Genomic DNA, 25,603 nt, shown 5'->3' on the forward strand with positions numbered 1-25,603 from the left:
CGAAAAACTGGAAGGTGCTTTCCACCTATTTCTCGTGTCTATGAAGTGATGCCAATTTTTTTTCCCCAACAGTAGAATTTGGACAGCAGAAGTATCAGTTTAGTAAAGCAATTTACCTAATGTTCCCTCAGGACTTTGATGCTATTTTGCACAGCATCTAGTATAGTCAGAGTGCAGTACTGTATTTGAAATGCATACTTAAATGAAGACACTTAAATACTATGCTGATGAGTGCCAAAGAAATGACTATAGTAAACCTAATACATACCTTTTGGAAATCTTAAGCAGATAAATATGTAGCACATAATTCAGATTCTGTGCTATCAGAACAGTATCCTTGGATGGAGAGCTCTACAGAATTTACTTTCAAACCAACTGATAAGAAATAAAAGTTGTTTAGTTTTTAAATTGACTAATTTTGCAATTTTCCTCCTTTCTGCAACTCCACTTAATTTCTCCAGTAGTCATTAGCACAAAAGGCTTCAGGCTCCAATCCAGAAAAGTATGTGCTCAGTTTTCAACAGGTGACTTTAGTGGGAATACTGGATTAGACCCTTAAAACCGATCTTGATTCTTTTAAAAATAGAGGCATGACCACCTGATATGGATCTTCAAATAATTTAATGGTTAAGTAAAACAGTGTTGTTGATGTTAAAATATGACTTAGTGACACCTATTCTTCTGCTCAAAAGGCTGGGGGAATTAAGTGGTCTGCAATCTGAACCAGAGGCATAATCAACATTAGTTATATGTGATAGTAATGTCATTCTGCTTTCAAAGGTCCAGCCATAGGTTAGATGACCTCCCTGATACTTCATTATAGAATAAATGAACAAAAACAATAGAGACGGTCAGGCAACTAAGTTTTCCAACTTCTCATTCATTACTGAAATGTGAAAATAAAAGAAAAAAATAACCCCTTTTTAATATTTTCCTGCAGAATAATGTGAGCAAGTTTAGGATAGCAACACACCAATTATGAGCTCAGAATGCACCTTTTTTAAACTTGGCTATTTTACAGTCTTGATGCTGCCAATAACCAGCAAAGTACATTTGAAGGACACATTGGCGATGTAAACAAACAAATAGCTTATCATGACTCGTACTAATGCACAGCATGTCCAAGCTGCAGCTGAAACACAGACATGATACCACAGTTCAATCAGACTGCAGAACACAAGCAAAACAGAACAATAAATGGAGCAAGAACAGTAAAATGAAGCATGTCAATTCCTATTTGCATTCCTTCAAAGACAGACTATGGACAAGGATTGGAGTGGACACTGATGTACTTATTTGTTTAAAAAATGGTTGCCAGTTTGTTGTTTATACATGCATATATATTGCACATATTAATATATGTGCCTACAAACCCACATACACATATATGCACTAGCCCAGGTTGCCAACCTGTGGCTCCGGAGCCACATGGGGCTCTTCAGAAGTTAATATACGGCTCCTCGTATAGGCACCGGCTCCAGGGCTGGAGCTACAGGCACCAACTTTCCAATGTGCCGGGGGGTGCTCACTGCTCAACCTCTGGCTCTGCCACAGGCCCTGCCCCCACTCCACCCCTTCCTGCCCCCTCCCCTGAGTTTGCCGTGCCTCGCTCCAGTCCTCCCCTATCCCTCCCAGAGTCTCCTGCACACCACGAAACAGCTGATCGGGAGGTGCGGGGAGGGAGAGGGAGGCGCTGATCAGTGGGGCTGCTGGTGGGTGGGAGGCACTGGGAGCGGGGTGGGGGAGCTGCTGACATATTACTGTGGCTCTTTGGCAATGTACACTGGTAAATTCTGGCTCCTTTTCAGGCTCAGGTTGGCCACCCCTGCACTAGCCTGTGGACATGGTATATTACTGGTACCAATGATTTAGGGATGTGCAAGAGAGGGATCCTGGAAACTCAGTGTATATAACTAGGGAAAAAAGACAGATGACAAGTTGGGAAACTGAACGCAACATGCAAGCAAAGTATTGTGTGTGACGACAACTGTTATGAGTTTGATTGTTCTGTATACTTTTTAAAAATCCTTAGTGCAAACTGTACCATTTTTGCACATTAGTATGGCATAAACAAGCTAAGTGTTTCAGCAGATTTTTATAACAAAAATGCAACTATTAGTGGTGAAGACTGGTGCCCAAAATAACCATAGGGCAGTTTCCTCTACATATATATCTACTCTTGCAGACTACCACCTAGGGCCAAATCCTGACCAACTAGCCTGTGTCTAAAGGTGTTAAACAGCATCTATCCTAGGTCTTAAGTGGTGCTTAAATTCAGAGTAGCATCAGCTAACAAAATAATTATGGTGTCACATACTCACTTCCTGCACAACCAACCAGCCATCTCTGCTATGTCTCCACCCACTCTCTGCACTTCCCTACAAACTGTAGAGCTCAGTTCATCCCCAGGAAAACATGGAGATAGCAGTCTCTTCCCTCTTCTTTAAACACATACTGCAAGGATTAGGATCAAATATCCTCACAAAATTTTGAGACTTATGCCAGATTCACAATAAATAAATCAGTAGCAGGACTATCCTCTAAAAATACCTCCCCAAAGGGAAGTGGGAGGTAGACTTGTTTTTCACTGTTTAGTGGCCTAAGAAGCCTCTCTGTACTCTTCATCAGTCTGCCATTCTTAATTACAATGGAATATGTTGTGCCGATTAGAAGACGTAAAAGCTTATCATAATAAAAATACTGAGAAATTTAAAATCAGTCAAGATGTCAAAACATTCAACTTCTAAAAACAACAAATTTAATATCCTGTTTCATTCAAAGTCTAACTTAATGAAAATACACAAGAAAAATTAAACAAATGATTAAAAGAAATTGTATACCACCAGTATACAAACAACTTAAACTAGTATAAAAATGAATTTTGGGTAAACTGTACTAGCTTTTGAGCATAAGCTTTCATGAGCTATAGCTCACTTCATCCGATGAAGTGAGCTGTAGCTCACGAAAGCTTATGCTCAAATAAATTTGTTAGTCTCTAAGGTGCCACAAGTACTCCTTTTCTTTTTGCGAATACAGACTAACACGGCTGCTACTCTGAAACCTGTACTAGCGTTGAGCATTCACCTTGGCATAAAGGAGCTAGTTGTTTTCCCAAAAAACCAGCTAACCTTTCTGTCATACAATAGTTGAGCCTATCATTTTAGAACTTTACCTTACTGGTTTAAAATAGTTTGTCTTTTGTTAAAACTACAATTAAAATATTCCATAAACCAGTTTTACATCCACAGTCATTTCTGATTGGGTAATCCCCTGCCCTTAGCTTTGTTTCGCAAAATCACGTTCTCTTATTTTATTTAAATTTTACATCATGTTTTGACTTACAAGCATAGGTGCCGACTCTGTGGGTGCTCCAGGGAAAAATAATAGTGGGTGCTCAATATCCACCACCGGCCCCACTGATCAGTTTCTTCCCCTCTCTCCCAGCGCCTCCCACCTGCCATGGATCAGCTGTTCAGCAGTGTGCAGGAGGTGCTGGGGGAGGGGGTGGAGCGAGGGCAGGGCGCTCTTGGGGGGTGAATGGGACGGGCTGAGGCATGGTGGGCATGGAGTGGGAGCAGGAAGAGGTGAGGTGGGAAGAGGTGGGGCAGGGGTGGTATGAGGGGGGGCAGGCCTGGGGAGAAAGGGGTGGAGGAGGTGCAGAGCCTAGGGCAGAGCGGGGGTCAAGAATCCCTGGGGGAAATTAGAAAGTTGGCGTCTGTGCTTACAAGCATAGGACAGGAGCGCTCTGATTCTTCACAGCTGTGCTCAGATGTAGTGGAGAGTAGTGGCCTCAGGCAACTGGCTGTGGCTCTGCGATTCTCAGCCCCCTGGCCCCATAGAAGTCAGAACAGGCCCCCTGCTCCCCTTACACCACAGGTGGCAGAGCTTGCATTGCCAGCTTTTCTCCAATGGAGAGCTCCCTGAGGCAAGGGGAATTCTCCACCAACTATCTCTGGCTATTATAAGGCTGCTTACACAGCACAAAGTAGTGCTAAGAGCCATATTCTGCCCTCTGAAGAAGGGATACATTTTCCAAGTGCTGAGGCACAGCCTTCCTTTCATAGAAAGCAATTTGCAAGCACAAAATTTCTAAACACATTTTGTAACTTCAAATAAGGAATTACGGGTGCTTATCAGAGTACTTGCACCTGAAGCCAGGTGGCTGAAGGCTAAAGTACCTGGATTTGTACCTACAATTAGTATGCAGGAACAAATTTTAAAAATGTGGCCCAAAGGTACACAATCTATTAACATCAATGAGAATTGTAAATGGGTATCACAGACATATCTTGGGGTTCATATTATATCCACAAATAAAAAAGGAAAGTAGTAGATATTGAATGACTGGCCACAAAATGAAATGCCAGCCCAAGTTCTGCCCAAATTTTGAAACAAACATAAACCAAAGTATTAGGTTCATAAACATTTAGTGTAGTCCCCTATTTTGAAATCCATCTAAGGGTCTCAAGTCTGACAAGCTTTTCTCTTCAAATCTAGAGTGCTCTAGGGTTAAATGGTATTTAACCCCTCCAAACTGGAATTATATACAGGAAGACAGCATAGAGGGGCTGACATAAGGCATGCCAGTCCTTTATGGTGGGTTCCAGGTCCAGCTCTGCCATATTTCCAGTTTCCATCCAGAATTGAGGGATTCTAAACCATAATCCCGAGGAACCATGGGAGTTTCATAGAGTTTAAACCCAGAAGGGGCCCTTAGATCATCTAATCTGTCTTCCTGTAACACAGAGGTCATTAAATTCCATTCAGATGCCTCTATATTGAGCCCAATAACTTGTCCTCCAGAAACTAAACTGTTGTGTGCCACAGGCAGAGAACAGGAGAGACTGAAGTGCCACCAATGCCTGAGGCTCCTAAAATATATTAGGAGGGGTATACTCACACGATCCTAACAGATGATCCACATGCCATGTTGAGAAGGAAGGTGAAAAACCACCAAGGTCCCTGCCAACCTAGTGGAAAATTCCTTCTTAACCCCAAATCTGGTGATCAGGTTGATCCTGAGCATTTAAGCAAGACACACCAGCCACGCTTCTAGGAAAGAGGATTCGCTGTACCACCTCAGAGAAGTAGTTCCCAAACTTGTTCCGCCGCTTGTTCAGGGAAAGCCCCTGGCGGGCCGGGCCAGTTTGTTTACCTGCTGGGTCTGCAAGTTCGGCCAATCGCGGCTCCCAGTGGCCGTGGTTTACTGCTCCAATCCAATGGGAGCTGCTGGAAGCGGTGGCCAGTATGTCTCTTGGCCCACGCCGCTTCCAGCAGCTCCATTGGCCTGGAGCAGCGATCGGCCGAACCTGCAGATGCGGCAGGTAAAAAACCGGCCAGGCCCGCCAGGGACTTTCCCTGAAGAAGCAGCAGAACAAGTTTGGGAACCACTGCCTCAGAGCACTGGTCCACCCTTTTTGGTGTCCCATCTCAGGTTATGGCCAATCCCTGATGTTTCAGAGGAACATGAAAAACAAGAATACATCTGGTTAATTGAGCATTGGCGAGAAAAAAATCCTCCTTGGCTCCTTCAGGTGACCCTCTGAAGCATAAGATTTAATTATAGTTATTGTAATAATGAAGACCTTCAAGTGTTATGAGCATGCTGAGGGCAATGGGGAGCTTCCTGTTCTCCCCATGGCCCATGGAGGAAGAGGAAGAACAAGGGGATTCATAAATTCAGACTTCAAAGCCAGAAGGGACCAGCATGACCATCCAGCCCAACACACACACACACACACACACACACACAAACAGGCTGCAGATTTTTCTTGCAAAAGCTGGATTAAAGCCTATCTTTAGAAAGATATCTAATCTCACTTTAAAGACTCCAAGCAATCGTGAGTTCACCACCTCTCCAGGTCAGCTGCTCCAATGTTTAATTACTTCCCACTGCTAGGAAACTGCATCTTATTTGAAGGTTAAATTTCTCCAACATCCAGCCACTGGATCTTGTTAGGCCTTTGACAGCAAGGCTGAAACCTCCACCCCAGCTCCTCACCCCCATGAGATATCTTTTCCATGTGTACATACCTTCACACCGTGATTAAGTCAAAAAGAGACTTACAGGCTGGCAAGGAATGCTGCAGTGGGGGAGGCTATATATAAGTAATTCCCACTGCCACAGTTAAAATGAGTTTGGAAGGGAACTAGTTGTGGGTCTCTCATGCTCTTCATTAGAGAGCTGAGTGGCTGTTGAAGAAGAGAGCTGGCTAAACGAAGAAGGAAAGCTAAGTTTTGTATCTACACAGGGAATAAGTATTTAATAATGGGCTCTTCAATTTAGCAGAGAAAGGCGTAACCCGATCCAACGGCTGGACGTTAAACCTAGACAAATTCAGACTGGAAATAAGGTGTAAATTTTTAACAATGAGAGTAATTAACCACTGGAACAATTTACCAAGAGTTGTGGTGAATTCTCTGTCAAGACTGGATCTTTTTCTAAAATATGTTCTCTAAGGATTACTTTGGGCAAGTTCTATTGCCTGTGTTATACAGGAGGTCAGACTGGATGATCACAATCGCCCCTTCTGGCACCAGAAAACATGAATTACCCCTCAGGGTTTTGCCTTAGTCCTTTTGTCCAGAAGTTCCCTGGATCCCTGCATCTGAGAGTGTTAAAGGATTTGGCGGATGTGATTGCAGAGCCATTGGCCATTATCTTTGAAAACTCATGGCGATTGGGGGAGGTCCCGGATGACTGGGAAAAGGCTAATGTAGTGCCCATCTTTAAAAAAGGGAAGAAGGAGAATCCGGGGAACTACAGGCCAGTCAGCCTCACCTCAGTCCCTGGAAAAATCATGGAGCAGGTCTTCAAGGAAACCATTTTGAAGCACTTCAAGGAAATGAAAGTGATCAGGAACAGTCAGCATGGATTCACCAAGGGCAAGTCATGCCTGACTAACCAAATTGTCTTCTATAATGAGATAACTGGTTCTGTGAATGAGGGTAAAGCAGTAGACACGTTATTCCTTGACTTTAGCAAAGCTTTTGATACGATCTCCCACAGTATTCTTGCCAGCAAGTTAAAGAAGTATGGGCTGGATGAATGGACTATAAGGTGGATAGAAAGCTGGCAGGATCGTCAGGCTCAACGGGTAGTGATCAATGGCTCCATGTCTAGTTGATGGCCAGTATCAAGCGGAGTGCCCCAAGGGTCGGTCCTCGGACCAGTTTTGTTCAATATCTTCACTAATGATCTGGAGGATGATGTGGATTGCACCCTCAGCAAGTTTGCAGATGACACTAAACTGGGAGGAGTGGTAGATACACTGGAGGGTAGGGATAGGATACAGAGGGACCTAGACAAATTAGAGGATTGGGCCAAAAGAAATCTGATGAGGTTCAACAAAGATAAGTGCAGAGTACTCCACTAAGGACAGAAGAATCCCATGAACTGCTACAGACTAGGGACCGAATGACTAGGCAGCAGTTCTGCAGAAAAGGACCTAGGGACGAGTGGACGAGAAGCTGGACATGAGTCAACAGTGTGCCCTTGTTGCTAAGAAGGCTAACAGCATTTTGGGCTGTACAAGTAGGAGCATTGCCAGCAGATTGAGGGCCGTGATCATTTCCCTTTATTTGGCATTGGTGAGGCCTCATCTGGAGTACTGCATCCAGCTTTGGGCCCCACACTACAGAAAGGATGTGGACAAATTGGAGAGAGTCCAGCAGCAGAGGGCAATAAAAATGATTAGGGGACTGGAACACATGATTTATGAGGAGAAGCTGAGGGAACTGGGATTATTCAGTCTGCAGAAGAGAAGAATGAGGGGGGTTTGATAGCTGCTTTCAACTACCTGAAAGGGGCTTCCAAAGAGGATGGATCTAGGCTGTTCTCAGTTGTAGCAGATGACAGGACAAGGAGTAATGGTCTCAAGTTGCAGTGGGGGAGGTTTAGGTTGGATATTAGGAAAAACTTTTTCACTAGGAGGGTGGTGAAGCACTGGAATGGGTTATCTAGGGAGGTGGTGGAATCTCCTTCCTTAGAGGTTTTCAGGTCAGGTTTGACAAAGTGCTGGCTGGGATGATTTAGTTGGGAACTGGTCCTGCTTTGAGCAGGGGTTTGGACTAGATGACTTCCTGAGGTCCCTTTTAACCCTGATATTCTATGATTCCCACTCTTTACAATGCTTCTTTCAGGGGTTCACAGCCTAGCTAAGGCTCCTCCCCATCTGGTTCCTGCTCTCTGGAGATGTGTCCCTCTCTGGCCTGACAGGTGCAGAGAGCCCCCTCCCAGGTCCTTCCCTGCCTCTGGATTTCTCCAGGCTCCTTCCCTTGCCTAAGCGGCAGGACACAATTTTTTATAAAGCACATGAGTAGGAGCAGTCCTGTGACCTACAACTACAGATCCCAGTTTTAAAAGGCCTCCAAACCATAACATGTGCAATAGGACATGCATCTGGACCACAAGGCCTAAGTTTTGTGAGACATATTGCCCATATGCTACTAATTAATCCCAGATACAGAGCCACACACTTACTAACTCAAAAATGAACACTGATGAGCACCAATCTGAAAACAAACAAGTTTTAGAAGATTCACTCATCCATATTAAATTCAGCCACTCCACAAATGTACAGCATGTGCCAGTGGACCCCTCATATGTGTGAGAATATAAGCATTTACTGCTGCCCAAGCCAACGTAAAGGGGCTTGCTCTTTACTCACATATAAATATCATCATGAACCTAGAAATCTTTATACATATGAATAATCTTTACTTGCATGAGTAGCCCCACTCAGGCTACTGGAACTAATGGCATGAGAAAGGGTACCTCATGTAAGTAACGGTTGCAGGAATGTGTTATCCAAGTTTTTCCTCTAATCATTGTTCCTTTCTTTCTTTAACTCTCAACTTTTTAATATATTACCTCAAATTAATATGCAACCTCCTATCCCATACCCCTCAAACAGGCAAAGCTATTGAAATCAAGGGGAATTCTGCCTGAAAAATGAGTGCAACACTGGGCCCTGAATACCTTTATACCCATAAAAGAAAACATTACTTCATTCATACCTAATTATATACTCCTTAACCCAAGAACTGATAAATGTTATTTCCAGCTCTCCCTTCTGCAGCTTTTGAAAGCAGAAATTTATGCTGTATTTCTTACCCATAACCTTATGTGCCCATATCATGGGTTTTTCAAGGCCTTTACTTTGGGTATCTGATAGATTTCTTTTACCCTTTCCCTATTCTCCCACACAATTCAGGGTCTACACTGAGACATCGACAAAAGAGATTTTTCCAGGTCAAAAGCAGCAAAATAAGATTATTTTTACAGTGAATTTCCAACCTTGTTAAAAAAAGAGAAATGGAATCTAAGAGACTCTAAGTGATTTCAAGCTTAAAAACTCAGTTAGGAAAGTGTGAGCGAAAGTGAGAAAGTGAGTACGAGTATGTATGTGTGTGTGTGTAGTCTTAAATCTATAAGGGATCAAAAACATTTACAGATTAGTATGGTAAATTTCTGGAATTCAGTTCAACTTAGTACAGGATTGTTCTTTTCAGAGAACTACTGGGAATGGAAAAGAACAGAAGTGACTGGGGTTGTTTCCCCACCCCCTCAACAGTATGATTTAAAAAACACGCACCCACTCAACAAGTAAAGACAGTTGTTCAATCACATCTCATCTACTGTCATATGGCAAGGAATAAAACAGAAAGTCCCACAAAGGGGAAGTATATTCATTTTTAAAAGCTCCAAACTCAACTAGGGTCTTGTAAGGATTCACTTTTAGATTAATGATTTTGAAGGTAGAATATATGAAATGTACTTCCAATTAATAGGATTTTAATTTAAGATCAAATGTATTGATACTAGATTCAAAAAGGCTAAATTACAATAGTATCCATATGTTTAAACCATTTCTACTACTGATACAATATACAAATTAAATAATTAATATTATTTCTGTTAAGAAACCATTAAATTTAAAAGAAAATTAGGGATAAACTGTTAGCCAGTCAAGAAGAATAGGACTTACTTTCAAAATAAAGGAAGTGACGATAATCATTATTAGTCAAGTACACATAACATTTTTGTATTGGATGCATTTCAGTAGCCCTGCTCAATTAAAAATAGAACCAGGTCACTGGAAAAGTTTAATGTGTAATGAACCTAACTCACTGATAGTTGCCCTTGGAAACTTAACCATAGAATAAACCTTACTGATGAAGAAATTCAACTGACTTAAGCATCTGATGTAATGATAACTTCTTTGATATACTGCTTCAGTAGCTCTGCAACAATAAACTTGCTAGCTTGTTATGGTGGAGAAGCATGTTATCTGAGCTCAAGCACCACAACCACCAAAGATATTAGATATTTCTCATGGCATACATTCATGACGTACCATGTAATCACCAATTTTCTTCACTTAGGAGGCCAGCAGTTATAAATCAACAAGTTCTTGGGTTGTCTGACGAGCTATGGATCCTTCTAAGTTTATCTCACGGTATGCCCTTAATGTTTTCAGGGTTCCCGTTAGTTCTGGTGTTTACGAAAGACATCTGATGCTCCTGTATCACTTTTTCCTCTATGCATCACTGAATAGCTGGATTTTATAACCATCCAAAATCTGCTATAAATAAAATCAGGACTGTCAAGTGATTAAAAAAATTAATCACGATTAATTGCACTGTTAAACAATAACAGAATAATATTTATATAAATATTTTGGATGTTTTCCATATTTTCAAACATACTGATTTAAATTCCAACACAGAATACAGAGTGTACAGTGCTCACTTTATATTTATTTATTATAAATATTTGCACTGTAAAAATAAAATAAATAGTATTTTTCAATTCACCTCATACAAGTACTGTAGTGCAATCTCTTTATCATGAAAGTTGAACTTACAAATGTAGAATTATATACAAAAAACAGCTGCATTCAAAAATAAAACAATGTAAAACTTTAGAGCCTACAAGTCCGCTCAGTCCTACTTCTTGTTCAGCCAATTGGTCAGGCAAACAAGTTTGTTTACATTTACAGGATATAATGCTGCCCACTTCTTAATTACAATGTTACTTGAAAGAGAGACCAGGAGTTTCCATGGCACTGTTGTATCCAGCGTTGCAAGATATTTACGTGCCAGAGACACTAAAGATTCACATATCCCTTCATGATCCATTCCAGAGGATACGCCTCCATGCTGATGATGGGCTCTGCTCGGTAGCAATCCAAAGCAGTGCAGATCAATGCATGTTCATTTTCATCATCTGAGTCAGATACCACCAGCAGAAGGCTGATTTTCTTTTTTGGTGGTTCAGGTTCTGTACTTTCCGCAAAGGAGTGTTGCTCTTTTAAGACTTCTGACAGCATGCTCCACACCCAGTCCTGATCAAATTTTGGAAAGCACTTCAGATTCTTAAATCTTGGGTCAAGTGCTGTAGCTATCTTTAGTAATCTCACATTGGTACCTTCTTTGTGTTTTGTCAAATCTGCAGTGAAGGTGTTCTTAAAATGAACATGTGCTGGGTCATCATCCGAGACTGCTATAACATGAAATATATGGAAGAATATGGGTAATACACAGAGCAGGAGACATACAATTCTCCCACAAGGCGTTCAGTCACAAATTTAATTAACACTTTTTTTTAACGAGCATCATCATCATGCATCCGACGAAGTGGGTATTCACCCACGAAAGCTTATGCTCCAATAAGTCTTTTAGTCTGTAAAGTGCCACAGGACTCTTTGCCATCATCATGGAAGCATGTCCTCTGGAATGGTGGCCAAAGCATGAAGAGGCATATGACTGTTTAACATATCTGGCATGAAAATTACCTTACAATGGTATTTACAACAAAAGTGTTTTCGGCTACAAAAGTGCCATGCAAATGTCTGTTCTCACTTTCTTATGACATTGTAAATAAGAAGAGGGCAGCATTATCTCCTGTAAATGTAAACAAACTTGTTTCTCTTAGTGATTGCCTGAACAAGAAGTATGACTGGGTGGACTTATAGGCTCTGAAGTTTTACATTGTTTTGTTTTGAGTGAAGTTAAGTAACAAAAAAATGTACTTTTGTAAGTTATGCTTTCATGATAAAGAGATTTCACTACGGTACTTGTATGAGGTGAATTGAAAAATACTATTTCTTTTGTTTATCATTTTTACAGTGCAAATATTTGTAATCAAAATAATATAAAGTAAGTACTGTACACTTTGTTTTCTGTGTTGTAACTGAAATCAATATATTTGAAAATGTAGAAAAACATCCAAAATATTTAATAAATTTCAGTTGGTATTCTATTGTTTAACAGTGTGATTAAAACTGTGATTAATCATGATTAGTTTTTTTAATCGTGATTAATTTTGTTGAGTTAATCGCATAAGTTAACTATGATTAATCGACAGCCCTATATAAAATCCACTGAATATGAAGCAGCTGTTTATTATATGTGATATCTGAAGATAACAGTGGAAAACTGAACACTGTATACTGTCTTTTTGCAAAAGCATTTTTGCATTTACAAGAAATTCTAAGCAAGCAAAATAGGAATAATATAAAATATTAGATGTACATACTGATTTAGCTGAAGATTTCAAGGTTGTTAGTAGGAAATGCCTGCTCTCATTAAGCAGATTCTTGCTGAGGAATATTCATTGCTATAAAAGTGTCAACGGGGGGTACATTTTTTGGTTTCTTCAAAGTACAAAACTAGCACTTAATGCTTAAATACTCTGAGAATACTAATGAGTGGGGGCTCTGAATGAAATTCTTCACTAATCATAGTGAACGTTTGACAGAAGTGACTATCATCCTCCAAACTTTAATCACTTGGAGAGTTATTACAACCCCATTCTTAGGATCTGGACTGAAGACATTTATGGCTGAAGATTTAGTTTGTCATTTCTAAGTCTGATTTATCTAAAGTTACAGGCCAGGAAAGGGTAGAGGTTAATCACATCAGCTAAATTTTGTAATTATAAAGAATTATTTTAAAGCAGCAAGGCTAGGGGAAAGAAAAGCACAAAGGATGAAGGCACTGACCTTTCACACCTTTAAAATGGCCATAGTCTCTTTGTTCATGTATATTTTTAAGGCTTGTGACAGTGTGCGTTGGCATAACTGGCTGAAATCAGCAGAAAATAAGCAGGCTCTCTGAAATCATTCCTCCATTGCTCTGCCATGGAAAGGCGTAAATGGGCACCTCTTGCTATGAATTTAACTTCTCCCAGTGATTTTTGTTGTTGTTGTTTTGCCTAGGCTTAATCACTAGGACTGGATTCTGCAAAGTGTTTGCCTTATGTGAGTTCTCAAATTCCATGGGACTGGAGGTCATTCAGCATTTTGCAAGATCAAGTCCTTAACCAAGATCACAGCTACCAGGGCAATCTATGTCGAGAGTCAAAAACTCACACCTTCTTTCACTGGGTTGAAGTCAGACATTGTGGTTTTCCAAACTTCCTCGGGCACCTGAGATAACTGGGTGGGCTACAGGAACATCAGTGCACCCTATTTGAGTATAATTTACAAAACAATAGCGCTCCCCAGACACCATCTATCCCAAAATACTCAACAACCTTTAAGCAAAACAGCCACTGCAGCTCGTCTGCATGGTCAACAAACTCATGCTATGACAGAGCAGTGGAAGGGGGGATGACCGTATGTCTGGGTATGTCTGGGTCTACAGTACCATGCTCATCACCAGTATCTTTGTACCCTACAGAATGATACTGTTTAAATTGCAATTGCACTAGCAGTTTCCAAGTAGTTTTCAGGTACAGAGAGCATTGCAGCACTCCAATTTCCAGGTGATAGAGGCAAGAATACCACTGAGGAGATCTACATCTGAAAAAAGATTGCAGTCTCCTTGCAGGGGGGATGGAACAATTTGTATAGTGGGGGAGCTGAGAGCCATTGAACCAAACAGTAAACTCTGCATATGATGGAAACTACTTCAAGCCAGGGGGTGCAACAGAACCCCTAGTTCCAGCACTTAGGTCTCCTTCCCAGATGTAGACGGGATAAAAAGCAGCAGAGAATCCAATATAACCTCAAGATTGCCCTAATTTTTTAACTGATACATTTATATCAATTGATATTTATAAATGGATACAATTAGGGAAAAAATTGCTTCTTTTCCCTGGGGCAAAGGAAAACACACCTAGGTAAGAGAAACCCCACAAAGGTTCTATTAAATAAAACAAAAGTGATAAAATCTGTAAGCATATTTCTCTTCCTCAAACAGAGAAAGACACAAGTTGTGCAAATGAAATGCTTTCAAATTCTGGATGTAAAACAAGAACACAATCATCAAGTTCCTGATCTACTAACTAGTTAGGCCTAGTTTTTGCCCTTAAACAGCAATACAGATTTACCAATTTAGCTTTTCAGCACAGACTATTGTGAAGTTTTGACCAAACCAAACCACTGCAATCAAGTCTTACTGTCAGTGACCTGGCTAGAAAGGGTGCAGAACTTATAAAATGTGACAAATTCTGAATTAAATTATCTTGCTTTTTGTGATTTTAATGCTAACTTTTACTACTATTTTAAAGCAAGAAACTGTGATATAACCTCCTTGACAAACACAGATTTGGGATAGAGGTCTATATCTTCAGTTTTACATGGTAAAAGAGATGGAGGGGAACTCAACACATTTCATTAGCCAGATTTCAGCCTCTTCTTCTCTACTGTGGGCCAGATGTATGACCTTTGTATTTCGTATCAGTCATGTTGGTTAAGTAACAGGAAAGTTCCATAGCCTTTCTGAATACTTTTTTTTTTTTAATGTTGTCCTCATGTGGCTCCAGTTCATGTTGTTAATTACATCAAGCCAGCATTCCACAGAGACAGCTGAAGTAGTGGCATCAGCCTGTAATCTGTCAAATTCCTTTGAAATCTCCTTCAACTGCTTTTTTTTTTTTGAAATCTCCTTCAACCCACTGTCCTGCTGGTAATAGCTTATCTAAAGTGATCATCAGGTGGGCCATTTCCAGCACAAATCCAGGTTTACTCACCCTCCACCCCCCCACACAAATTCACTCTCCTGCTGGTGATAGCCCATCCAAAGTGACAACTCTTTACACAATGTGCATGACAATCAAGTTGGGCTATTTCCTGCACAAGGATGTGAGAAAACCTGGATTTGTGCAGGAAATAGCCCAACTTGATTGTCATGCACATTGTGTAAAGAGTTGTCACTTTGGATGGGCTATCACCAGCAGGAGAGTGAATTTGTGTGGGGGGGTGGAGGGTGAGTAAACCTGGATTTGTGCTGGAAATGGCCCACCTGATGATCACTTTAGATAAGCTATTACCAGCAGGACAGTGGGGTGGGAGGAGGTATTGTTTCATATTCTCTGTGTATATATAAAGTCTGCTGCAGTTTCCACGATATGCATCTGATGAAGTGAAATGTAGCTCATGAAAGCTTATGCTCTAATAAATTGGTTAGTCTCTAAGGTGCCACAAGTACTCCTTTTCTTTTTGCGAATACAGACTAACACGGCTGTTACTCTGAAACCTATTTGGTAACAGTCTCATGCCTGACCAACCATTCTGCATTAATGTTGATTCTTTTAATTCTTCCTCCTCTCGCACATTTCTTCACTTGCAGCATTCAGCAGTGGGACCATAAGTTTAAATCGGTCTATCCTTCCAGGATGAAGTGTTTCAGCCATTTCTTTAAATTGTTGATTTTGAGACACATTGAAGGAGATGTTAAAAGAAGTCTGAAACTTTTTCAACAAGTTCAAGTCTTTCAAGCTGTTTACAGCATTGTCACAGCCATTTTTAAAAAATGAACAGAGACTGCTCTTCAATAAAGCTGATGATGAAGAGTTGCTAGAAGGCTTGGGACAGAGGGCTTTAATTATCATTACGTTTATGTTTTAGTGAGGACAACAGCATTGAAACTATTTAATTTACAGGACAAGGTGGAGGAGTACTTGTGGCACCTTAGAGACTAACAGATTTATTTGAGCATAAGCTTTCATGAGCTACAGCTCACTTTCTGAGTCTCTAAGGTGCCACAAGTACTCCTTTTCTTTTTGCGGATACAGACTAACGGCTGCTACTCTGAAACAGGACAAGGTGGGTGAGGTAATATCTTTTACTGGACCAACTTCTTTTGGTGAAAGAGACAAAGCTTTTGAGCTACATGGAGCTCTTCTTCAAGTCTGGGAAAGGTACTCAAAGTGTCACAGCTAAATACAAGGCGGGATAGATAAGGAGTTCACACATGTTGCAAGAGACCATTGAAGGTGAAGTGGGCAGTTAACACCTTGACTGTCATAGGACAAAGGACGGTTAGTGGGTTATAGATTGTTGTAATGAACCATAAATTCAATGTCTTTATTAAGTCCATGATTTTGGTGTCTAGCAGAGTTATGAATTTAAGCTCCAGGCACATCTTTTGAAAGCGTTGTTCAGGTTTCCTTTGAGGACAAGGACAGAAAGGTCAGATAAGGCGTGATCAGTTTGTGAAAAGTGTTCGCCCATGGGTGAGATGGTGTTTTTGTCTTTTATCATTTTTCTGTGTGAGTTCATTCAAGAGCATAGTAATTGTCTGGTTTCACCCACATAGTTATTGGGGCAGTTAATGCACTGGATGAGGTAACCCCATGTTGTGATAGGCATGTGTAGGAACCATTCATCTTGAAAGGTGTGTTTTGGGCGGTATAGATAATCATAGCAGTGGAGATATGTCTGCAGGTTTCACATCTGTTGTTATAGCAAGGGCTGGTGCTGCTTTGAGTTGGTGTGTCCTGCAGTGTTCCCACTAATTTTTTACATCCATGTGCAGAATGAATTTTGTTATGTGCACCAATATGGAGATGATGTGTGGCGGGGGTGGGGCTGAGGGATTTGGAATGTGGGAGGGGGCTCAGGGCTAGGACAGAGGGTTGGGGTGTGGGTGGGTGAGGACTCTGGCAGGAGGTGCGGACTCTGTGGTGTGGCTGGGGATGAGGTTTTGGGGTGCAGAAGGGGGCTCAGGGATGGGGCAGAGGGTTGGGGTACAAGGGGTGAGGTAACTCCAGCTGGGAGTGAAGGCTCTGGTGTGGGGCCAAGGAAGAGGGGTTTGGGGTGCAGGCTGCCCGGGAGCTGCGGCAGGGAGAGACGACTCCCCCGAGCCCTCTCTAGCCAGAACAGCTCAGAGCCAGGGGAGAGGCGCCCCTCCCCGCCTGCGACAGCTCCAGCAGGGCTGGGTTGGGCTGGGCTGGGGGCACCTCTCCCCAGCTGCGGAAGCTGGGGAGCCACAGGGGAAGGGGCAGAACGGGGGGGGGGGGGGGGGGGAGAGGGACTCCAGGCTTGGAGCTCCACCACTGTGGCGCCCAGCCGGGAGTGGGTGGGGGAAGATGCTCTGGGCTCGGAGCTCTGACCAGGGCCAAGAGCTCCGCCACGGTCCCAGCTGGGGCTGAGAGCTCAACCCTGGCCAGGGCTGAGCTCTCAGCCTCCCCCTTGTGGCCCCAACTGAACTCTCAACCCCACCTCACCCCAGCAGGGGCTGGGGAGGGGGATGAGAGCAGTGGGCGTGGGCGGGGCCTTGGATGGAATAGGCACGGCAAGGGGCTAGCCTCCCCAAGGGGAAGCTTCACCCACTGCCCATGATGTAGGATACATGTAGCTTTACACCATAGTGAAAAACAGGCTGCATCCATACTGCAGTGTAGCAACATGCAGCAGTGAAAGGCTTGGGTGCGGGGGAGGCTGCAGGGAAAGACTTTAGCTGCCGGCAGGTCATTAAACTGCTAAAAATAGCAGAGTAGGCTATGCTTCGTTGTGTAGAGAGACATGTAGGGTACATACCCTAAGGCTCTGTAGTGTCTTTACACACCTAAACAGTGCCTCTCCATCTACACTATTATTCACACCCAGGCTGGGAGGCATGCAGTGTATGTACTCTGCACGCCACCATAAGTGTAGACATAGTCTCTATTAGAGATCTGTACATCTCTCCCAGCTGGCTTCTTTTGGAGGCGCTCTCATGAGCTGTTTGGCAATATCAAGAACCACTGCTGATGTTCAAGCCACACGTGAGCTGCTTGTAGAATTGGAGAGAAAGCACAGGTGTCAGCATGTCAGAAGGAGACAAGATCTGTGGATCACCTCAGCACATAACTAATTATTTCGGTACTACTGGAGGAAAATTCCATTCACTATGCATGGGCCAAGGACTGAGGACATGAACAACTACAATGCTCTTTTAACGTTGCTTACATCTCAAAATGATATGCACTGCACAGTGAATTTACATATGTGTATTTCCCCAGCCTATTTGCAACCATCTTAAATGTTGCCCAAAACATTAACGTCAGATACAGCTTTATGAGAACAAGAAACACCTTGGTTAACTTGTTTTCCCTTAGCAGAAAGCCTCCTAGTGGAATTGAGGTGTGCACAATAAACGTTAATTAAAGCCCAGCCCTGTTCCTACTGATCTGTTAAATCACAGAACCATAGAAGATTAGGGTTGGAAGAGACCTCAGGAGGTCATCTAGTCTAATCCCCTGCTCAAAGCAGGACCAACCCCAACTAAATCATCCCAGCCAGGGCTTTGTCAAGCCAGGCCTTAAAAACCTCCCTAGGTAACTGTGGTGTTTTGATGTTGCTTGTAATTATTAGAATTGGGAGCACTGGCTGTTGGGAGTCTGAAAGGACAGGAAACAGGAAGGATGGGGGAGGAGTTGAAGAGGCTAAGGGAGAGCTACTGAGGGGGCAGCAGCAGCTTGGTAAAGAGGTTTCCACTTTAAAAAATAAAGTCCTGTTGAAGTTTGTTAGTATCTTGCCTGGTTGCTACAACATTTTGGCCATGAGGATGGGATCTTCTGCCTCTGAACCCACCTGCACCTTTTCTGTAAAGCCCAGGTGAGCCTCCAATTGCTTTTACTGCCTGGATCCATATGTTTGAGACTAATCTGCTTGCAATCAGTGCTACAGAGATTTCTGAAGTAAGAAAGCATGCTCTGCTAATCCACTGCCTTGGAGCAGAAGGGCAGCATATATTTTACACTTTCCCCCTTGCAGATGATAAATATGAGACTGCACTCACTGCATTAAAGAACTTTTTTGTGCCAAAAGTGAATGTAATAGCTAATCGCTACAGATTTCACCAGCGTGAGCAGAAACCACGGGAGACTATAATGCAGTATATTGCTTCCCTGAGGAGTCTGATCGTAACTTGTGACTTTGGGAATATGGCAGATGAGCTGATTAGAGACCAGTTCATTGAGAAAACTACCATGCTTCATGTAAGAGAAAGTTTACTTCTAGAACCACAACTTACACTAGAAAAAGCAATAACCATTGCTACCCAGATTGAGTCAGCTACAGCTGAAGCCAAAATAATGAGCCTGGATACAGGAGGCACAATCCAGGCTGTGACTCCTTTGCAGAAAAATTCACTATCGCTGCAGACAATTACAAGAGAAAAACAGTTGAACAGAACCAAGCAAAGTATAAGGCTTTCACAGACAAGTGGCGGGGTGCTAAGGAACCAAAGTTTCAGTGTGGTTCCTTCGTTAGAATACGAAAACCTGGAATTTTACGCAAAGGGGACCATAAATTCACGGCTCCTCTTAAAATCATAGAGAAGAAGGGACCTTACACCTATCAACTTTCTGATGGGCGGGTATGGAATGCTTCTTATCTTGCACCTGCCTATGGACCAAGAGGAGATTATGCCAACACCCAGTCTGCATCGGATGACTTCACCATAGTATCAACACAACAAGATATTGCACTGGAACCGGGGCTTGAGAGATGGCCTATCAGACCCAGACGACCACCTGTCTGTACTAGAGACTATGTTATGTAGTATCTATAGTGTTTTTAGTGTAATATTTCTGTCAACAGTATAGTGCCTTGTTTCCTATGTTGTTCTAACCACAAGAACAAAATGTTTATTGTAACTGGGAGAGTTTCTTAAGAGAGAGGGAATGTGGTGTTTAGATGTTGTATGTAATTGTTAGAATTGGGAACACTGGCTGTTGGGAGTCTGAAAGGACAGGAAACAGGAAGGAGGGGGAAGGAGTTGAAGAGGCTGAGGGAGAGCTACTGAGGCGGCAGCAGCAGCTTGGAAAAGAGGTTTCCACTTTAAAAATAAAGTCCTGTTGAAGTTTGTTAGTACCTTGCCTGGCTACTACAAGAGTAACCCATTCCAGTGCTTCACCATCCTCCTAGTGAAATAGCGTTTCCTAATATCCAACCTAGACCAATGCAGTCAGTATCAAAGTAAAAAGCAAAACTACTGACGTAATGAGCCAATGATCCTGAGCTCCATGTTTTGATAGTTTAGTGAAATAATTCTACAGCTCTATGATGAAAGACCACAGAAACACAGCTTAGTACACCCCAGCCCTTTTTCACATAGCTGAAAGTTGTTGATTGGTAGCTTTCTAAAATGAGCTCTGATTTTAAACTATTCCTGAAACAGAATGAGAAAATAAAACAAATGCAACCCAAATAAAGGATTGAACCAAGAACTTCCAAGGAAAGAATTACTTACATCCAAAGAATCTTCATTCACTAGGATGAGAGACATATTCTGAGAAACAAGCCTGCAGGAGTACCCTGTAAAAGATAAAAACAAGTGTTTCCTTGTAAAGATTACAAATATTTTAATTTCACTTTTGATATAGCACCTTTTATTTGAGGATCTCTAAGGGCCAGATTATGCTCCACAGTGAACAGTTACTCACAGGAGTAGTCCACTGTGAGTAACTGATTAGCAATATGAATAATGGAATGGTTTTTTGTTTGTTTTTGTAGGGGTGGCATACAGAGACACACATTAACAGCAATCTATTTCCTTAAGTTAAGTACCCTTACACCTTCTTGTCAACTGTCTAAATGGGCCATCTTGATTATCACTACAAAAGTTTTTTTCTCCTGCTGATAATAACTCATCTTAACTAATTAGCCTCTCACAGTTTGTATGGTAACTTCCAACTTATCTGTATGTGTGTGTGTGTGTGTGTGTGTGTGTGTGTGTGTATATAATGTTCTATTCTATGCATCTGATGAAGTGGGCTGTAGCCCACAAAAGCTTATGCTCTAATAAATTTGTTAGTCTCTAAGGTGCCACAAGTACTCCTGTTCTATTCACAGCAATGTAAGTCATTTAGTCAAACTACAAGATTTTTCATGGTGCTAGTATATTGTATAGGCATTATTGAGGACTGACATATGAAAGAATCACTTTAACCTACAACTGAAATGCAGCCTCCTCTTGGGTGGAAAATAGCAGCTGTTTAACAGCATACAGCTGTACTGCACAACATTTAGGACAGTAAATAAAGAAGAATTTTGAAAATTGTAATTATTATTGTCAAGGATGTTTCTGCCTGATGCTCTTCACAACTTACGTTAAGTATAATTATGGCCCAAAATAATATAGCTTTGCAATAATATTTTGGGCAATATTTTGCAATGAATACATTTGTGTCGACTAGATAAGGATTACTTTCTACAAATAAAAGAGGATGGGGGCCAGCTGTGAGATTGTATGCCTCTTTTGAGAAAATGATGAAGCATAGCTAGTAAAACAGGGTTCACAATAGGAAAGCTGCACAGTCCATGATTTTCTATGCTATTCCACCCAAAGAGACTCACTATCAGAAAGAGTAATTAAACCTTACAGTGGGTAATGACAAACAAAAAACAGACTTCACAAGAAAAAACACATAAGGATTCTCTTGGCTCCAGTGTAATTCCAGCCTACTACTTCCATTCGGGCGGGGGGAGGGAAGTCCCATATGCTGAATTTAAGGGGGGGGGAAATTGGGATTCTTAAATTAGCTCCAGACTGAAGAGCTACATTTTTATTTTCACTGAAAAAAATGGGATATTACAACTTTAATCATTTCCCTCCATGTCAGGCTTATTCTTTCCCCAGGGAAAGGCTGCAGCTTTATGCAGTAGACTGTTACAAATTCAGTATAACTAATTCAAAAGGATTTTCTAGTAGTTTTTGATTTGAACAACAGCTGCAACAGTGAGCAGTAATTTTGAAACTGCTGCTCGCTGTTTTATTTTACATCTTTCAAATCAAGCAAGACGCCATTTGACAGCTGGAGCAAGATGAAGAAGTTCTGGAGAAAACGTTAAGCAGTTCTGCTATATGTCTTGGCAATTATGGAATCAAGAGGGCCCAATCCTGCAACCAGTGAAGTCAACTGAAGTTTCATCATTGAGATAAACAGAAACAGGATAGGGCTCAGAAAGAGGGTGCAAAACACAAACCTATCACCATTTTATAAGATACTTATATATTATGCACAATTTCAGACCTCTAACATCTTAAAATATAACATCAGTGTGTTAAAAGTATAGTAATTGGCACTTAAAGTTGCTAACTGACGTTTATAACTATATATTCTATACAAATGGTTAATATAGTTACTTCTGGCAGTGCTAATATGGCAAATTAAAACTAAAAGTTCAGACACTCCAGTTTCGTAAAATGAGATCAACTTCTGGATCAAAGCGAGGTATAAAATGTCAATCCACACTTGTAAATTGGGGTCTAGATCCTTAATCCAAAAATTTAACTAAGTCCATAAAGTGGCTGAGACAGGCACCTCTGGGACTTTTATTTACCTGAAGTTAACCATTAAATTAAAGCTAGAAGGGTGCCAGAAGTTATGCACAGTGATTGTAAACCTTTGTGCTTATAAGGGAACTTTAAAATGTAATTTAAAACAAGTTTTACAAATATGATTCAAACTGCACACAAAATGTTACTGCTAAACATTAGACTAATTATAGTGATCATTTAAAGGCACAGTATTTAAAAGGTATCCCTCTGCATCCCAATATTTGCTTTATTTTGAGCCTGTGTACAAATTTCAAAAAGATATGAATTAGTGGAAAACAATGTCCCTCTCTGTCAGGCCAGATACGATTCAGTCAGTCACAGAACAAGCCTATGTAAATCATAATACTTCACCAATTAACATAGACACTATTCTGAAAGGTCTGTACTGACATCCATTGTTGCATTTTACTAGCTATGGCAAATGAAAAGAAAGTGCTTTTGTGGTTGTTGATTATTGTCCTTTGAGGAGCAAGCTGAGATCAACAAACTGATTTTACAGAAGATTCACACCAGAAGCAGTGGTAAATGACTCTTAAAAATATTTAGATATTAAGCCACCCACCGTATTTCTACTAGAAATACTACCACTTCAGAAAATCCTGTTTAATCCATTTTACTGCCTTTGAATTCTACAGGTACACTGAGATCTTACACAATTCCAGTAAGCAAACAATATCTATATGAGTCATGCAGACTGCATCTGAAATTTCACTTAGACTAACTGAAGCCAATTTTAAAGCTAAATAATGAAAATTACTGAGTGTCTGAAACTTTGCTAAAGTAATGCAAGTTCAGTCACAGAGTTCCAGAATTTTGGCAAAAGGCCACTCAGAAAATTACTAACAGTCTACCTGCAGATCTGTGTACATAATGGTTCATAGGTCACTTTTGTTTAAACAGCTAAAGGCCTTAAAGTCAGAGCTAATTTGAGGATGCTAAGAAAGTATCTGCTTCAACAAGAAACCAGCATGTTACTAAAATAGGTAATTCCTAAAGGAAAAAAAGCTAATGGCTGTTGGTAAAGATTTGTAAACCTGCAAACAAAGAAAGGCAAGTGTGAGTGGTGCTTTATACAGGCTAACTGTAGCTTTCTTTGAGGACTTTTTGGTAAGGATGATGTTTGCAGACTTTGGCAACAAGGTAATACCAGGACTATGTATGTATAATATGTGCATGACAGCCTGTCCATTCACGAGACCAGACAGAGTGAAGCTCAGCTTCTCTTCGTCTGATAAGAAGGCCTGAAGAACTTTAGGATTAAGCAGATATTTTGGATTAAGTAGATAAATTGTACTTGCTTGTCCTATATGACAGGGTGGCAAATTCATAAGCATGTGAGACAAGTAAACATATGGGCACAAGTTCCATAGAACAACGGATGTTTGCTGTGGGATAGAAATCCAAATTAGGAAATTTGGTTCCAATTCTGTTCTGTCTTCCACCGAACGTCCTAAAACTGTTTGGTACTTCAGGGTCAGGATTGAGATGCGCGCATTGCTCATCAGCCTTACCAAGAAAATAATTCAAGATCTGGAGAGATGGTGTTCCATTTGTTTCAAACTCATAGGCTGTGTTTTCAAAGAAGCCTCTAAAAATACACCTAAAATATATATATTTTTAAAAATCCACATTTGCAATGCAAAACAGACAGACAGTCAGAAGGACAGCTGCTCCTTTTATTATATTACTATTTACTATATGTATTGCGGTAGCACCCAAGGCTCTTCTCTGGTCCAGGACCCCACTGGGCTAGGTGCTATACAAGTACAACAGGCACATATGCCTGCCTGCTCAGATAACTGAAGGGTTTTTCATAAGCAAGCTGTTGCACTTGCATACAGTGCAGGCACTTTTTCTTGATGGTCATGGAAAAATTGGCCTCCTCTACCACGGCACTGGGAATGAGAGGGTTTTTTAAATTTCTTACTAATAACCAGTTGTTTATTTCTACTGTAGACTTTCCCTTCTTGTATCTGATTAGAGGGCAGTGCAACATTAGAATATTCTGTCACAGCATGAAGGGCAGTGAAGTAGAAGCTGGCACACAGATAGTTCCTGTAACATCCTTTGATGGGTCTCAATGGCATGAAGCAAGACCAACTCCTGCTCCCTCTTATTGGCATGAAGTTGTGAAGGGGTCAATCTACCATGATTATACACCTGGAGGTGAAGACAAGCTTGTCACACAGCACAAAAACTAGCGTTTTCATATAGTTGAAGCTCTCGAGGGCTGAGCTGGATAGGCCCTTCCTGAGGACTGTGTTGGTACAGTCAGTTTGGCTCTGCTGGCATGGTGGCAAAGAGCTAAGGAAGAAGTGACTCAAGAGATGCAGCACTTTGTAGTATATGCTGATGGACAAGGATATCTTGGCCAATTGCCCTCATCTGTTCAAACCAGACATATTCCACTGGCTTAAAATTAGCAGGTGACATTTTCAACTCCAATCTCCAGAGCCATCTGAATTCCAGCCTAAAAGGTCATGTGACCATGGAAAGTTATAGACAAAGATGGAAAACATCATCCATAATTCATCCCCCTACCTATTCTGTATTGTTCTTACGGTGGTATATTAGCTGCTCTGAAAGATCTCAAGGAAAGGGCCACCACCACTTCCCTGAGGCTTGGTCTACACAAGGAATCTATGTCAGTCTAACTACATCACTCAGGGCTGTGGAAAATCCACACCCCTGAGTGATGTAGTTATACCAACCTAACCCCTGGTGTAGACAGCGCTACGTCGACGGGAGGACTTTTCTCATCGACATAGCTACCACCTCTTGGGGAGATGGAGTACCTGCGCCAATAGGAGAAGCTCTCCCATCAGCATAGGTAGCAGCTTCTTCACTAAGTGCTAAAGCAGTGCAGCCACACTGGCGTAGCTGCGCCGTGGTAAGTGTAGACAAGACCTTAGAGTATTTACTCCACCATCTAATATGTCTCACTGCAGGACGTTTCTCCTACAATCTTCTTTCTCTAATTTCATACCATTACTTCAAGTAGTTCCCCTTTGTATCATGCTGAAAAATTCCTCTCCCTCGTTAG

General features: G+C 41.4%; 1 protein-coding gene across 7 annotated transcripts in view; it reads right to left on the reverse strand.

The window, feature by feature from the left end:
- The window catches only part of ATP8A2 (ATPase phospholipid transporting 8A2), a 692,754-nt gene that overhangs the window by 443,950 nt on the left and 223,201 nt on the right, over nucleotides 1–25,603 (reverse strand). For all 7 annotated transcript variants that reach the window (XM_073340296.1, XM_073340286.1, XM_073340306.1 and 4 more), the window contains one exon: nucleotides 20,470–20,534. In XM_073340296.1, coding sequence (XP_073196397.1) covers nucleotides 20,470–20,534 — 65 coding nt within the window. The remainder of the gene's footprint in view (nucleotides 1–20,469; nucleotides 20,535–25,603) is intronic.

This window comes from Lepidochelys kempii, chromosome 1 (genome assembly GCF_965140265.1).
Source record: "Lepidochelys kempii isolate rLepKem1 chromosome 1, rLepKem1.hap2, whole genome shotgun sequence".
In the NCBI taxonomy this organism is placed as follows: Eukaryota; Metazoa; Chordata; order Testudines; family Cheloniidae; genus Lepidochelys; species Lepidochelys kempii.